The 16,229-nt window shown below is 58.2% G+C and overlaps 1 protein-coding gene across 8 annotated transcripts in view; it reads left to right on the top strand.

Annotated features, from left to right (window-relative positions):
* TNS3 (tensin 3) overlaps positions 1–12,450 on the top strand; it is a 213,764-nt gene extending 201,314 nt beyond the window's left edge. For all 8 annotated transcript variants that reach the window (XM_032430625.1, XM_032430620.1, XM_032430623.1 and 5 more), the window contains 4 exons: positions 4,494–4,662; positions 6,043–6,111; positions 6,214–6,240; positions 7,501–12,450. In XM_032430625.1, coding sequence (XP_032286516.1) covers positions 4,494–4,662; positions 6,043–6,111; positions 6,214–6,240; positions 7,501–7,645 — 410 coding nt within the window. In that variant the 3' untranslated portion in view covers positions 7,646–12,450. The remainder of the gene's footprint in view (positions 1–4,493; positions 4,663–6,042; positions 6,112–6,213; positions 6,241–7,500) is intronic.
* The last annotated feature ends 3,779 nt before the right edge of the window (positions 12,451–16,229 follow it).

Here is a 16,229-nt window from a genome sequence, read left to right as displayed (position 1 = left end):
ATTAGTCCTGTTGTGTTTGCACGGGAAAATGCTCTTCCTGGCCCAGGAAAAAATGGCCTTTCCTGTGACGGGGGCCTCACCCTTTCCCTGCACGGGCCTCGGCTGGGCGCCTCCGTAATATCTCCAGGGTGCAGCCCTGCGCTCAGCCTGGGGTCACACTGCAGCCCACACGCCTCTAGGCTCTGTACTTAGCTTAATATCATCTTACGACAAGCTGCCTGTTGTGTTTCTCCTTAAGCTTCATGATTATCAAACATTTTCCCCAATAAATGTGCAATTAATAAATAGATCAATGAATTTGCTTATCATAATTAGGAACCACGGTGGCCCTTATTTTTAGATATTACGGCTTTTCCTTCTGTTCTGACTTCTCATTATTAGATACACTTGATAACCTTGTTGAAGAACACATGGCAGGTATGGAGTAGTGCTGGAGGACTTGCTTTTTTGAAGGGTGGCAGTTCGCAGGACTTGGGGCGGGCCCCGGGGATCTCATGTGAGCATCTGAGCTGAGCATTTACACACGACAGGTGGAGCCTCATGTTTCTAAGACACATCGAGGGGGTTAAATGTCCGTGCAGCTCACTTCATGGGTGACAAGGCAAGGCGTGGAATCAGGACACGGATCCGTGGCTGGAGTGAGAACAAAGCAGCAGTGAGCTTGCAGAGGCCCCGCGGTTGTTGGAAAAAGCGCAGGAAGACGGTCAGACTGTCCCATTGGTGATCACCTCAAGGAAACGGATTTTTCCCCCCTAAACTAAATTTTGTGAGTGACTTGAATTGTCCTGTGTGGAGTCCCCTCCCCATAAAGTTGAGGAAGCAGCACCCGGGAACATTAGCAGAGGCGGGCGTCCCCAGCGAGGGTGCATGGTCCCTCGTCTGCTTCCCCTTCTCTCGTGTGACTGAGGCCCTTCTGGGTCGTTGCAGTCTCTGACTGTTGGCGTTTTTGGTCTCTTCCTTGGTGGTGGTGAAGCTGCAGGATGCAGTCCATCCTGAGAAGAAGGACCAGAGCTCTGGTACATTTCCCAGCAGTGTTAGGCTGTGTCCTTAACTTACCATGTTGTGAAGTGTATTTTCTTTATAAAAGTAGTAGGAGTTCTTTAAGTTAAAAAAAAAAAAAAAAAAAAAAAAAAGGATAGGGGCACCTGGGTGGCTCTGTGGGTTAAGCGTCTGCCTTTGGCTCAGGTCATGATCTCAGGGTCCTGGGATCGAGTCCCGCATCGGGCTCTCTGCTCGGCGGGGAGTCTGCTTCTCCCTCTCCCTTCCCCTCTGACCCTTCCCCCTGCTCGTGCTCGTCCTCTCTGACAAATAAATAAATAAAATCTTTATTAAAAAAGGGAAGAGACATGGAAGAGAGAGGGAAGGTGAACTGCTCAGATGCCTGTTTCCCAGACCGCCCTGGATGTTTTTCCTTTTCTCGCTTTGAGTAAGAAGTTCACCCATTTTTGTTGCACACCACATAGGTCTCATTTTCAGTGGCTGCGAGGTGGTCTGTCTTGTGACTCAGCTCCTTACAGTTGCTCTGCTCGTTTGGCTTGTTTCTGGCTTCTCAATACTACAGACAACCCTTGGGAGGCTACCTTTCTGCTTTATGTCTTTTTTCAGATTCTTGCATTGCTCTCTTAGGACCCAAGTTCCCGGACGCAGTAGGGCTGGGTGAGGTCGTGTGTTCCTGAGGCTTTGTACCCGTGGGTTTGATGGGCACGGCCCCGTTCACAGGAGGCAGCCCTGCTCCACAAGGCGACCCCCCCAGCCCGCGCCGGGACCACATGTCAGGTGGAATTGGAAGATGGGGGCCAGGCTGGGTGGACAAATACCAGTCACCCTGTGGATCCTCCCTCCTCTGCTGGAGAGCAGGGCTCCGGGATGGACCCGTGGGCTCAGCAGACCTGCCCCCAGGTATGCTTTATCAAGTGACAGCTTCCCTCTTCTGCTTTGAGGAATGACCCCTTTAGGGGTGAGATTCCCCAAACCCCGACTCCTTATCAAAAGGCCATTTGTGGTGCCACAAGGGAGACGGGGTCTGGGTTGGTGGCCGCCCGTTCTGGCGCAGACCCAGGCTGTGCCCGTTTTGTGGGATTTCACTGTCGTTAGATCAGAATTCCTTGTCTTCTTGTTTTTGGAAATGCATCACAGTAACGCTGATGAAATCAAAGGTAGAATATCCACCCTCCGAAAATCACGCGGTCTTGAAGTTTCCAGGCACCCATCCATCTCCGGCTCGTACACACGCACTTTTTCTTTTATACTTGTGATCGTAGCATGAATATGGTTTTTATTCTGCTTTCCCATCAACCTCTAACAGTTTTCTGGGTTTAAGAAATAGTTGTCGTACTGTCCCTGTGCAGGCCTACGGCGCATGGCGAAAGGGTTTGATTATCTAAGTCGTGAGGTGGTCACCCCGGAGGCTCAACTCACGTCCGTCTTCCTGTGTAGACACAATACGAAGAGGAGAAGAGAGAAAGGTTCTCCTTGAGCTGAGAAATCCTAGGACCCACTCTCTTCACGACTTTCCCGTGAACCACCCGGGAGCGTCGGCCGTGGCCACCTGTCTTCTTGTCGCTGTACATGTGGTGTGGCTGCCATTTGCTGGTTGCGTGGTTTTCCGTGTGGGGTTCATTGAGCCATTCCCCGTTTCCCCGCTAAATCAGCGCAAGGCTCCCATAGCCCCACCTCTGGGCTGGTCGTCCACCGTGGTTATGGAAGATCTCCCTTCTGAGCCTCCTGATAAAGATGACCGCGTTGTCCAGAAGGGCCGTCTGGGTTGACCCAGCGTTTCGTCAGAGCGTGGCAGGCATGGGGCGCTGGGTGGCTACGTTGTAATGTGCCAACATGCGCTCTGTCCCAAGCGACACATGTAAACCCCTCAAGTCCAGGTGGCAGCTGGAGTGCAGATCGCCACCATCCCTGCCGCTCCCCTCGGGTCCGTGCCAGCCAGCCGCAGGGAGCGGGTGCGTCTCCGATTCCCGCCCACCCCTGAGCATCCCTCTGGGTGAGAACGCGCAGGTGCGACCTTCTGAAGGTGCGTCTGCTCTCAGGACGGGCACGTGGCGTTGTCAGGGGGCGTTATCAGTGGCCGGGGACGCTCGCACACAGCCTACGTGCCTCACTGTAAAATCCACAGCGCGCCCTCGGGAACGTTAGACGCTTCTCACCGAGCGTGCCTGATACCCCGTAGTTTCTCCATGGACATTGCAGCAGCAGTATGGAGCTGGACACGGTGGCGTGGACGCCCAGGGGCTGGCTGCGAGGCTCCTGGACCGCTTCTTGGGGTCTCCAGGCCACTGTGTCCTCCTCCGCCACGGGACAGGTGCAGATGGGCTGAGACAGTCTCTGGAAAGTGTCCGCCATGGCCTGACACACAGGGATCGTCCTCAGAGTGAGCAGCCTTAGCAGAGCTCAGAGACACGGAAACGGTTGTGTTCGGGGTGGAGAATTCTCTTTAGATGCTGCCTGGCGGCACAGCGCATTTCCGGCCGGTACAGGGGTGCGGTCTCCAGCTGCTTCTGGTGAGAGCTAGGGAGTGGTTCAGGGAACTTTGTAGGGGAAGCTGGGGTCTCGGAGGAAACTCCCCGCTGATGGCGAGTTCGGGGGCTGTGTCCTCTAGAGGAAGTGGGGTAGCTCCCTGCAGTGAGCGTGGCAGGCTCCGTGCGGTGCACGCTCTCGCTGAAGACCCCGTTTGCCGGCCTTGGGCTGCATCGTTCCCGGGAGGCTTTCTGGAATCTGCTCCTTCCCTTCATTCTGGGCCTTTCCCGTTGGGCCTCCACAGTGGCTCCAACAGTGATTCGATTCCAGTGGCTTTTCCCCGTGACGTCGGTGAGACCCGGGCCGACATGCTTGTCATGCTCAGCACCCCAGGATCAAGGGCGAAGCTTTGTTTTCCGATGAACTTGGTGCAGACCTGGGCTTACTCACGGAAGCAGGGGCTTCTGAGACCCCAGAGCTTCCCAGGCTTTGAAGATGAGCTGTGAATCGCAGCATTTGCCTCGAGGCCGTGGATGGCCAGCCGCTCGCGGGCCGCGGACGCTCACGTGGAGCCTGGCGTCCGGCAGGGCAGGGGCACAGGTGGCTCTGTTCTTGGGGGTGGTGGCGGCTGGGAGGGACACGTTCTTGGTGGCTGGCCAGGCGGGGCCGTGGCTCCTGCTGGGAGCGAGCGGTAGGCAGAGTCCGAGTGTCTCGGGACACACCGACCTCACACACGCCCCAAGGTCCCACGTCAGCTTCTGCATGAGCTGCAGGGGTCCAGCCTCAGAGGGCTGGCTTCCCTCTCGCACGTTTACCGACCTGTGGTGGTGCCGCGGACCCACACCCGCACCGAGGCTGGGGAGGGGTCTCCAGCCCCACTGGGGACATGGCGGCAGGGGCGGCGGGAGGCTTCCGGGACGGGGCCTCGGGGCACGTGTGTCCCTGGTCCCTCCCCGTCCACGCCTGCGGAATGGGGGGCCGAGGGCTTTGCCTCCAGTGAACACCCTGCTTCCCTGGGTGTCTTGCAGCCTGCAACGTGTGGTACCTGAACTCCGTGGAGATGGAGTCGCTCACGGGCCCCCAGGCCGTCCAGAAGGCCCTGAGCCTCACCCTCGTGCAGGAGCCGACTCCCCTGTGTACGGTCGTGCACTTCAAGGTGTCGGCCCAGGGCATCACCCTGACGGACAACCAGAGGAAGTGAGTGTGCCTGGGCGCCGGGCTGCGGGCGGGCTTCTGGGCGCACCCGGGGTCAGACCTCCCGCCGGCCCACGTGTCCCCGGGACGTGGCTGTGGACGCGTCACTCCTCGGTGGGTCCCTGTCCTTCAGGACCTCCCAGGAGCTGTGTGTAAACCGTGGACATTCGGCGCAGACGTTTTCTTCTTAGGAGTCAGTAAACTTGTAAAGAAAAAAGAGAGAGAGAGAGATTTGGACCTTTGAGTGTCACGCGCACACACGAGTATAATTTTTAGACTCAAAAATCTTTGAACTCGATTCTGTCGAAACACTGGGAGACTGTGATAGAACTCACCCGTCTTTGGTTTGGTGTCGTTACATCTGACTGGTGGTCGTTCCATTTCAGGTGACACTGTGAGCTTGCTAGATGTTAGTCCAGTATCTAGATAATTAATTGTAATGCAGCCATTAGTTATATATTAAGAACAACTAATCCTAGTAATAGTTATTCATGACCATCTATTATATAATACGTTACAATACTAAATGTTATCTAGATGGTGTCTGAATATGTAGATACTAGATAATGATTTCGGTGGCTTTCAGCAGAGCTGTCCCTGAGTGGGTTCTACCTAGCAGGTGTCCCAGGAACATAGTAGGGCCACAGCCCGAACGGGGAGCAGAGTCAGGTGCACAGACAGCGGCGTTTCCCCCCCCCCGCCCCCCACAGAGCCCCTGACCTCAGAGTCAAAGACATTTCCAATGTACTTGTTGTTCATTTGTCTTGGAAACAGCCCGGTGTGGTTAATAAGAGAGCCAGGTCATCGGCCATAAAAGCAGGGGGATGGCAGGAGCGTCACGGGGCACAAGGCCAGTCCCCTGGTGCTGGCCGGTGGGGCAGCCCCGCCCCGCCCCTTGTGCCAACCCCACAGCTGGTCTGTATGTTCGCAGTGTGCCGTCAGCTCCTTCCTCATGTCTGATGTGGGCTCCGGTCCCCAAGAGTGGCCGGCCTTACTGGACACCGTGTCCCCAGTGAGGAAAGTTTGGCTGGAGACGGTCGGTGGCTGGACACGGTCGGCGGTTCTCGGGCCGAGCACAGGAAGGCCGGGCTCACTGGCTCTCCTCCAGGGCCATGCCGGGGCTCCGGGGTTCGGTCCCGACCTCCGCGTGGCTGGCAGGTGCACGATGTTCCTCTGCTGTATGCTTCCCTCTTGCCAAGAGCCAGCTTTTCCCGCACCGCTCAGCCCCGCGTCCATCTGCCCGTTTCTAACGGGCGTACGCACGGTCCTTCTCTCCAAGTGACTAGTAATCCAGTCGGTTTCTGCCCGAACTCTCCTTCGGGGGAGCCCGCGCTATGCGTCCCTGTCACTCTCACGCCCACTAACAGAGCCGTGTCCCAGCAGGCTCTTCTTCCGGAGACATTACCCCGTGAGCAGCGTGATCTTCTGCGCGTTGGATCCACAGGACCGGAAGTAAGATATCTGTATTTGTATCAGGCGATGCGTGTGCATCCTTTGCCTGTTAAATTAATAAAGAAGTGAACGTAACTCTTCCTTTTCTTTTTAATCTGCAAGGTGGATCACGGATGGCCCCTGCTCGAGGTAGGTTCCCGGGACGCCAGCGCCCTTCCTGTCATGGTCCAAAGTGCATCTTTGTATAGATTTCCAAAGAGGGTTTCCCATAAGGAAATGAGGGAACCATGCCAACGGGTTCGTGCCGTGAACACAAACGAAAGTGTGTCCTTCTGCAGGAAGGGCCTCCTGGGGTTCACTTTCCTGCTTGCTCTTTCCTGGAGGCACAGTACATACCCCGGACCCGAATGTGGCGAAAATAGCGTGGAGGCGAATGCACGGCTTTTTGGGCTATTCAGGGCGGGCGTGGACTGCAGGTGCATCGAGGTCAGGGTGGAGGAAGGACTTCCCCTGTGTGACTCTGAATGACACAGTGTTCAGCGTTTCCCAGATGCAGGGGGAGCACGGTTTCCGCCTGCCCTGGTCCACAGCAGGCCAGTCCCGCCAGGCAGGGGCGCTCCCAGAATCTTTCGGAGCTGTTGGCGCTCCCCAGCCCGGTTTCCTTCATGTAACCTAAATCTGATTGCCAGGAATAGGTCAGACCACAAAGATCCTCTTGTAGCGTCTCTGGTTCACATTCCTGTTCGCTTCGGGATCTGATAAAGTACCCGGAGGCCCCACGCTCTGGCACGTGGGGCTGACGGCGCTCCCAGCCACGTGGAATGTGCCACCTCATCGGGGTTCCTTGAGCCAGTCCCTCTCATGGCTGGGAAACCGCTCCCCTGGAACAAAAGAATCCTTCATTTTTTTTAAGAAGGAGCAGAAAGAGTTTCCCGGGGACAACGGAAGTGCCCCCGTAAGGCTCAGGGCTCACGAAAGCCCATTCGGAGAACAGCTCCGATTCTTCTAATAGTTCCTTACTTGCCCATAGTTTGTAACTGGGGTGTAGGAGGCCCGAGAGGAGAGCTTCTGGCCCCCAAGGGCGGGAGGGTGGCCACGTGCGGCCCTCACCTGTGCCCCCACGTGATCTGATTGCCCCACCCCGGTACCTGGGGAGCCCGGCCTCCCCTGGGAGAGTCAGGCCACCGGCCGGGTGGGGGCTCAGGGACCTGCCCTGACCCGCGTCTGCAGGATTCCGGCCTGGAGTGGCCCAGGGCGGTGGCCGGCCATGCACCTGCTGTCCCTGCGAGGTTTGGGAGGTGGACAGCTGTGGGCAGGTGTCTGGCTGGGTGGTGGTGAGTGGCGGGTGGAGGTTGCGGTGGTGCAGGGAGGGAGCGGACAGAGGTTTGCACCCACACTTGGGCCCTGCGGGACGCTGGCGCTCTGGCCTCACCCCCTTTCCTGTTGCAGAGTCTTCGGGTTTGTGGCCCGGAAACAGGGCAGCGCCACGGACAACGTGTGCCACTTATTCGCGGAGCATGACCCAGAGCAGCCTGCAAGTGCCATCGTCAACTTCGTGTCAAAGGTCATGATCGGCTCCCCTAAGAAGATCTGAGCCCCTCCCAGCCAGAGACCCGAGCGGGGCTGGGGCGTCCCCCGCGAAGCAACTGACCAGCCTGACGTTCCAGCCCCAGGAGGGTGAGGGGCTCCTCCTCCGGCTTCACGGACAGGAGGACAGACGGCCCCCCTTCTGCTGTCCTTTCCTGAAAGACTGCTCACCGACACGTCTCTGTGGCCAAGCGCTTCCCGGGTGGAGGAAATTGGGCTCCACGCTGGCAGGGGCCGTGCAAGGACACAGGCCCCCGTGTTCCTTGTACGCCGGCGTTTGTGGGAAGGAGGGCGCCCGGCCCCTGCACATGGCCCCTGGGTGACCGGCAGCGCCATCAGCCTCGCGGAGGGCCCCTGTCCACCCAGCACCCGGGGGGAGGCCTCTCTCCTCCACGACAGAGACGCTAGCTCACCGAGAAGGGGATGCATGTTTGCTGAAGGTTCGTGCAGGTCAGGCCCTTCCGGAACTCTGGGGGCATGAGCGAGGGGGTGATGTGATGGCTGTGAGGACCAGGAAGGCCACCCAGTCCCGGGGGAGGGGCACCGTGAGCCCCGGCCGGGCGGGCAGGTGGCAGCTCCAGGCTCTCACTCCGGCTCCGAACGGCATGTTGTCCGTGAGAGCAGAGGGAACATGGACGTGAAATGTCTTTTCATATAATTTATATTCTACTTATGCCAAATTATTTATGATAAATTGCTGGGCAGGACGGGGTCCCACTTCTGGGGGCTGCCAAGCCGAACCCGTGCCCACGATCAAGGGCCGCATCCCCAACAGGCCAGCCACAGCAGCCTTGACCACCCCAGTACCACCCCAGTACTACCCCAGTCCTTGCCATGGACGGTTCGGGTCCAGGCGGCGGCGGGTGACGTCCTTTCTGGGGAAGAAGTTTCCGGAGGGTGGGTCACCTTTGGGTGGAGACTCGGCCCTGCTCTCCACGGCTCTTCTCGGCCCTCTGTGAGCCGTTGGCCCCTTGTCCCTGCCTCTACGTGTTTCTGGCCTCCTGAGCAGAGGAGGAAGGGGAGGAAGATGATGAATCTCAGTCCTTCAAGGCTGTTCTTGAGCTGAGGGCCACTGCTCTGCATCTCCTGGGCGACCCAATCAGGGGTGCTGGTCACGCCAAGGCTCCTGTGTGTCCCCCAGGGCGGGAGTTGGGGCTGACAACGGCGGACGGGAGGCTCGGTCTCCTCCCGCACAGCCGGGGCGCCCCGTGGCTCTGGGGCCCGGGGAGCTGCCCACTCTGCCCGACTTTCCAAAATCAAGACCAGCTCTTCGGCCCCCCTGCGAGTCACCAGCGGGCACCACAGCAGGGGTGGAAACGTGGTTGTGAGTTCTCTGTGTGGAGCGGGTCAGAGACGGACGTGCCGACTGGCAGAGCTGGAAGCGGGTCGCAGGGGGTGTTGTATGTGTGTGAAAGCAGGTGGACGGGTCCACTGTAGCTCCTGCCGATGCACCGAACATAAGTGCCTCATTTCTGTGCCAAATGTCTGCCTTGGTCTTCGCGGACCTTCCTCCCCGACAGGTGTTGGTGTGGAATGCACTGGTATCTCCCGGGGGCCCCGGGGTCTGGTCCTCGGCAGGGGCGGCTGGCACCTTGGGATTCCATTCGTGGCAGAAATTCGGCCAAGGGGACCCGAGGTGCCGTCCCCAAGGGGCGCCTCATCCCAAGGTGGCTTCTACCCATTTTGACCCAAAGACCGTAGGTTGGGTCCCTCATCCTTCTGAGCAAGGACGAGAGGGCTCGTTTACAGACCGGAGTGCGGGTGGGGGTGGGGCCCAGAAGCACAAGCTGGCGGACGACACAGGCATTGGGGCCTCCTGTGCGGTCCTCGTCCGGAGCATTCAAGAAGACGCACTCCCTGGCATGTGACACAGACCGACCGGCTGTGGCTTTTCCTCGCAGTGGCCAGGGCGTCAGGAAGTTTGCTCCCTCTGCGGAGCCGAGGGACGCCGATTCCCCGGTTCCTGATGAGCTGGTACGACAGGTTTCTTCCTGTGTTACACGTGCATCACACAGAACGAGAGGAATCCACGAACTGGGGGCTCAGAGCGTGGCAAGCCGCACCCCCACCCCCACGCAGGCTCGGGGACACTCCACGCGATCCCTGGCACGGGGGTCCCGTCCCGGGGAGGTCGAGGGTCCCCACCGCGTCATAGCCAGGGTCCTATTAACCTGCTCATTAACCGGACGCTGTGTTCCTCCAGTGTTAATCTATACCCGCGGCGAGTCACACCGAATTTAAGGGTCGCCGTGTGCATCCTCGGTGTGAAAGACCTCGTGTCTCCTTAGCTGCCTTGCTTATTAGTGGGTATTTTTACTTTTCTTATATTGTAAAGAATATATCCAGTTATGTAAATGAATGTTCTATAAACCCTTTGTAGAGTCATTTTCTCTGCTTTTCAGATATCCTCTCTATTCAGAGTATAATAAAATTATACACGCGGGAAAGCCTCGGCGAGGCAGACATTTGTCGTGTCGGCTGGAGGCGCCCGGAGGGCGTGTACGTCTGTCTGTCCGTGTGCGCACTTGGGTCACGCACGTGTTTCACTGGGAGTTTGAAGTGGATTTTTTATGGAGCGTTGGATTCGGTTATAAATTCACATATGTTTGGCCTTTAGGAATATATTTTAAGATTTCCGCCCAGAGACCTTTGGAAAATTATATTCAGAGAGAATAAGAATTTAATTGCAGTGCTGTTACTCTAGGACCTGGTTTGTGTTGCTGTTCAGCCCCGAGGGGACCTTCCAGGCGTCTACCGCGTTGGGGCTGAACCCGAATGTGAAGTTCTGTGGGTTCACGTGTTGCCTCCAGGGATGCAGGTGTCGCCCAGTGCTCCCCTCCTGGTGGTGCTCCCCAGCCTCCGGGGGGGCTCCCCGCCAGGTGGGGGCCCATCGTGCTGGCTTTTTGCCTTCCTGGAGCTGGGCTCCCTTTGCCTGGCTGATTTCCTTCCCGACTTAGGTGATGGGGACACAGGACCCGTGGCCCTCGTGCGCTGTGTGTCCTAAAGCCCTGAGCAGCTCTGTCACGGGGCCCCCGGTGGGTGGACGGTCACTGGGCTCAGCAGGCTCTGCCTTCCCCACTGCAGGCTGGGGGTCACAGTGCTCATAAGGCTAAGGGCTGGGGCAGGACCGTTCCCGTGGCTGAAACGCCGTGACCGCTCTGGCCCCAGCCAGGAGCGTAAGGCCGAGGAGGCACACTTGGGAGAGTCTCGTCCAACAGGACGTTTCCAGGGGGCGGCAGTAGAGTCAGCCCAGAGGATTTTTGGAGCACCGGCCACCACCAGGCCTTGCCTGGACGGGAGCTTGTCATGTGCGCATTAACTCCCGGCTCATCGCTCAGCGGCTACTACTGATGGATGTCCTGGTGATGGGCACCTGGGTCCCACCCACTGGGGACCCAGATCTATTGGAGATGGGCACCTGGGTCCACCCCCTTGGGCCCTGGATCTATTAGTGGTGGGCCCTCCGCCTACCCACTGGGGACCCTGGATCTTTTGGTGATGAGTGCCTGGGTCTGTCCACTGGGGACCCAGGATCTAACGATGGGTGCCTGGGCCCGGCCCCCTTGGGCTGTGGATCTTTGGGAGAAGGGTACCTGGGTCCCGCCCACTCAGGGCTCGGGATCTATTAGTGATGGGCATCAGGGTCCCACCCCCTCCGGCCATGGATCTTCTGGAGAACGGTACCCAGGCCCTGCCCACCTGCCCACTCGGGACCCCGACCTGTGGATCTGTTAGTGATGGGCGCCCAGGTCCATCCACTGGGGACCCTGGGTCTATTGACTATTTGTGTCCTGGTCCCGCCCACTGGGGACCTCACGTCTTATCCTCCATCATGGTTCCTTGTTCCCCTAGAGTTATGTGTGTGGTCACCAGGATCGTGAGATGAGCTTCCCCAGGGCCTTGAGTCACATTTCACAGAGCAGACTCAAAGTGGAATCGGAGTTTGCAGGTGGACTTGGGGCCCCGGGAACATGCAGGGGAGGGACACTTCATGACACGAGCATTGGCTGTGTCTGGACACGCTTGGGAGGCAAGGCTGTTGAGTTGGTAACAAGTGAAAGATCCAAGAATGAATGGCCTTCAGGTTCCTGAGGAATCAGAGGCCAGAGCTTAGCAGAGCGAGGAGAACCAAAGAACACGACCCAACTACATGCTGTTTACAAGCCTGGTCCGGGGCCACAGTAGGGGTGGGGGGTGGGCCCCCAAAGCCCTTTGCTTGTGGGAGGGTGCCCACAAAAGGCGTCTGCCACGAAAATCCAGCTGGCCCATGAGGCCTCTTTGACCCCATGGATCTGAGACAGTGAGGTTGTGGGGGGACACCGGCAGAAAGCCCTGCCCCCCCCGGGAAACACGCTGTGTCTCCCACTGTCCGGGGACCCCCCCAGAAAGGCCAGGCCAGGGAAGCTGAGCCACAGCTCCCCCTCTTCTACTCGAGACACCTGTGCCCGCACCCCCACCCAGGCAGCCCTACCAGGACCGTGGGAGCTGCAGCACCAGGTAAACCGCAGGGACCACATTCTTGTGGCATCACTGTGATTGAACTCTTCGCGCGGGCACAGCGCCCGGTGGCTGGTTCTCCAGCCCAAGCAGGGACACCGTCCGCTGACACATCAGATGAAAGTGGGACGCAGAGCCTCCTGGCGTGATAGCCAAAAGGTCCCGGATACGATGGAAAATCCCGTGTGCCAAGAACCGGGTCATTCGCAGCACGAGTGAGAAAGGACAGTCGTCCACCGCCAACATCAGGATGAATCGGATGCTGGGACGACCTGGCGACAAGGCTTCCGGGAGCACATGAAAGACTTGTTCATACAGCGGAAAAAAACCAAAACAAAATGGGCGCCTGGGTGGCTCAGATGGTTAAGCGTCTGCCTTCAGCTCAGGTCATGATCTCAGGGTCCTGGGATCGAGCCCCGCATCGGGCTCCCTGCTCAGCCCCTGCTTCTCCCTCTGCCTCTGTCGCTCCCCCTGCTCGTGCTCTCTCCTTTCTCTCTCAAATAAATAAAATCTTAAAAAAAAAAATGACAAGGACTTAAAAAGATCTATCATGCCAACATTAATTTTAAAAACGGAACCACTGTATTCATGTCTGACAAAGTGTACTTTAGGGCACAGGACAGGACTAGGCACAAGAACGCACATTCTACAGTCGTAAAGGCTTGGTCCCCCGGGACTGAGACCCCCGGGAAGACAGAAGCCCCCTGGACGTGCCCCCGCCAAACCACAGCCTCAGCGCAGGAAGCCAAGGCTGATCGAGCCGGAAGGACAGACTAACCCACAGCGATGGCTTCTCAGCCACGGGGAGAACTAGACAGAAAGTCACCAGGACGCAGGAACCCCAGCAATGCGAGCAGCCAATAGGATCTAATGCACAAATACGGCCCCCCCCCCCAACCAACAGCAGCGAAATCCCCATTTTCCAGTGGAACGCTCACCAAGACAGACCATAATCTGACCCATAAAGTGGAGGTGGATCGAGGGGAAGGGCGTGCATCCCGTCTGGGGAGACCTCACGGCTTCACAGACCGCGGGCAGGCAGGTGGATCGGGACAGTAGGCAGAGACCTTGATTCAGTGCCTACTGTTTGCCAAGCGTGGTGCTGGCACTTGCAGTTAGTGTTGGTTGATGGGTCCAGCGTCCCTGGGAGGGAGAGCCCAGGTAGCGCCCACCAGACGGAAACCCGAGTGGGCCGGGTGGGAGCACCCTGCCGTCGGGCCGGACGGGACCCCACACGGAGCGCCCGAGGGACGGGGCTGCTGAGTCTGCAGACAGCCTCACGGGGGCATGTCCCGTGCCGGAGCCCCAGTGGCCGCCCCTGCCCTGTAGGGTGGGGAAGAGCCGGGTGGCCTGCCTGTCTGTCCACACAGAGCAGGTGGCCACGGGCAGGTGGCCCTCGCCCGTTTACAGGTAATGAAGCTCACGGTCAGAGAAGTTCAGTAGCTTGGCCACGGTCCAGGATGCAGGCCTGGAGAAAAACAAGAATCCAGTCGTTTCTGGTTGCCCTTTTCTTGGTTTGGTGTCTTTCCGTCCCAGCCCCAGCCAGGCAGCCTCGGAGCCCGGAGCCCAGAGTCCGTGTCTTCCCTGCGTCCATCACAGGCCTTCCCTACACACCGTCCCCCAGTGAGCGATTTTCTGTGAACAGGCTCCTCCCCCTGCTGCACTTTGCCCTGCATTTGGACGGGAAGGTTCCCGCTGAACTGAAATCCGCAGGGTCCCAGCATTTGGGCTAAAGCCAGGTGGTGCGGAGCGCGCTGTGGGCGGCATTGCCCCCTGGTGGACGGCCTGGCTTACTGCAGCAGGGCATAAAAGGCGCGGAGCTGGGTCCGCTGGGAGCCTATAGGACAAGACCACCAGGAATGGAAGGAATGGAAGGACGTGGGTTGTTATGCTGGGGCGCGGATGCCCAGCCGAGCTGCCTGGAGTCCAGTCTGGGCTCTGGTGTGCATTCGCTCTGTGGCTGGGACAGCTGCGTGAACAGGCCAGTAGGCTCCTTTGTCAGAGGAGAGCCTGTTAGTGCTTCCTTGGCGGGGTCTCCGTGAGAATTAACTCAGGGAGTACGCATAAGCGGACTGGCTCAGCACCTGCTAGGGAGCTGGCCCTTAATAATTTCTAGCCATAGTTATCTTTAAAAACTGTTCGTCTGTAATCCCCGTTAGGTCCCTTAACGGTCCTGGTGGATGTTTCAGCACTTGGACCCTTGACAAGTTGGGCTCCCTGTGCAAAAAGTGATGGATCATCCTTTGTAGCGGTGATGCCCTAGGACAGGGCTGGGCGAACCTTTCCGAGGCGGGGGGGGGGGGGGGGGATGCGCAGGGGAGACCGGGGCCCACCCACGGCTGCTGGCTCCAGACTCCTCCCATCCCAGATTAACGTGGTGGTCTGGCTGTCTCCGTCTTAGCAGGAACAGGAGCTGACTTGGCAAAGCTGATGAGCTCGGAAGGGAGGACAGCGTGCCGTTCTCCCCTCCGCACGCCTCCCTGCCCCACCTGGCTCGCGGCCCCCAGCCACGTGCCCACCATCCGTGTGCTCCGATTTTAGGCATAAGGGAATACCACGAGATAAAACAAAATAAGCATCCTCCGTAAGGTGACGAAAATGTCCTAAAATTGACCGTGGTGATGGTGAGTTGCAGGAAATGTGCCCAAACCATCGAATCTTACCCTCCCACTGGGTGAAGTGTGTGGTTGCACGTTGTATCTCAGGAACGCTGTCACAAAAGTAAAAACAGAAAAGCATCTAGAAGAAGAGTAAAGACAGACATGAAAACCCTCGGAGACACAGGCTCAGGTCCAAGCGTCCCCGCGAGGAGGGAGCCGGGGCCTGGCGTGTGGCACAGGAGTGACTGTGACCTTGCCCTGTCTGGGAGGCTAGACTGGAGAAGCAGGAGAAAATGGCCTTTCTCTGTCAAACAGTCTTCTAGCTCGTGTTGATTTCAAGAAATACGACGTGCCTACTGAGGATGAGCCCGTGGAGGCCAGTGTCATGCTCCTCTGTGGCTCAGGGGCCCCTGGGCACCTGCAGGACAGCTGAGGGGACAGGAGGAGACTTGGAGACAGGTTGGCCCCCAGACATAATGGGGGACTCTGAATGGGGCGGCCGCTCTCCCAAACACCTGGGTTGAGCTTTCCGGCATCACCTTAGATTACGACATCCCGCTCTGCAGGTAGGAATTCCCAGGGGTGCATAGGTGGGCACCTCTGCTCCTGGTCAGGCAAGGAGGAGCCAATTTGTCTATAGCCTCCCTCAGTCACTGGGAACCTGGGGGCAAGTTCTTGACCACAGAGCAGAGCAGACTGGTGAGAATTTGGCAGAAACGCAGGGCTTGACCAAGTGGTGGGTGGGGCTCAGACCTGGGTTGCAACCCCCGATGTTGGGGAGAACTGTGGCACTGGGAGAGAGTCAGGTGGGGGGGGGTCTTTGATCTTGGATCTCTTGGTACGGCCACCCAGCAGGATAAACAGGCCTGAGCACGCAGAGTCAGAGCCGGAAGAGAGACAGTGATTTCCAAAAGAAAACTTTGCCCAGATCCAGGGAGGTGCAGGGCAATGGGGGGCAGGCTCGGAAGACCCTCAGAGGCATCAGGAGAATGGTCAGCCTTTGCTGGGGGCCAGGGGGTCAGAGCCCAGCTAGGGGCACCTTTCCTCTCCCTTCCCTCTTCCTTCCAAGGAGCCTCCTAGGGCTCAGCCACGAATTCTCAGGGAGGGAGAACAACACTGAGTCAGTGAGACACTTGAGTTCTTGCAGGAACCTGCACGTCCTTGACACCAGACTGGATTGTTTTCCACAATCGTGAGGGACTGTAGGGTCTTTTATTATATAAAAATGACCAGAGAAGTCCCGGGGCGTGCCTGAGGTTTCAACCAGCAAATGCTCCTGTTGAGCAGGCATAAGGGGAGAAGGGAGAAGGCTTTGCAGTGGTCCTATGAGCTCTGCCTGCTCCATGTCTACTTGGCTGTGGCGGGCTGGGCATGGCAGGAAGAGCCGTCAATCCCAGCCCGTATGCTGCACACACACGGCCCAGGGCCTGGCACTTCTGGAAGGTGGAGGAGGAGGGCAATGGCGGGGACGATTCTCCTCCTCTATAAGATGAA

The sequence above is a fragment of the Phoca vitulina genome, unplaced genomic scaffold, assembly GCF_004348235.1.
Source record: "Phoca vitulina isolate PV1807 unplaced genomic scaffold, GSC_HSeal_1.0 scaffold44, whole genome shotgun sequence".
Taxonomy (NCBI): domain Eukaryota; kingdom Metazoa; phylum Chordata; class Mammalia; order Carnivora; family Phocidae; genus Phoca; species Phoca vitulina.
This window is presented reverse-complemented; position numbering and strand designations above follow the sequence as displayed.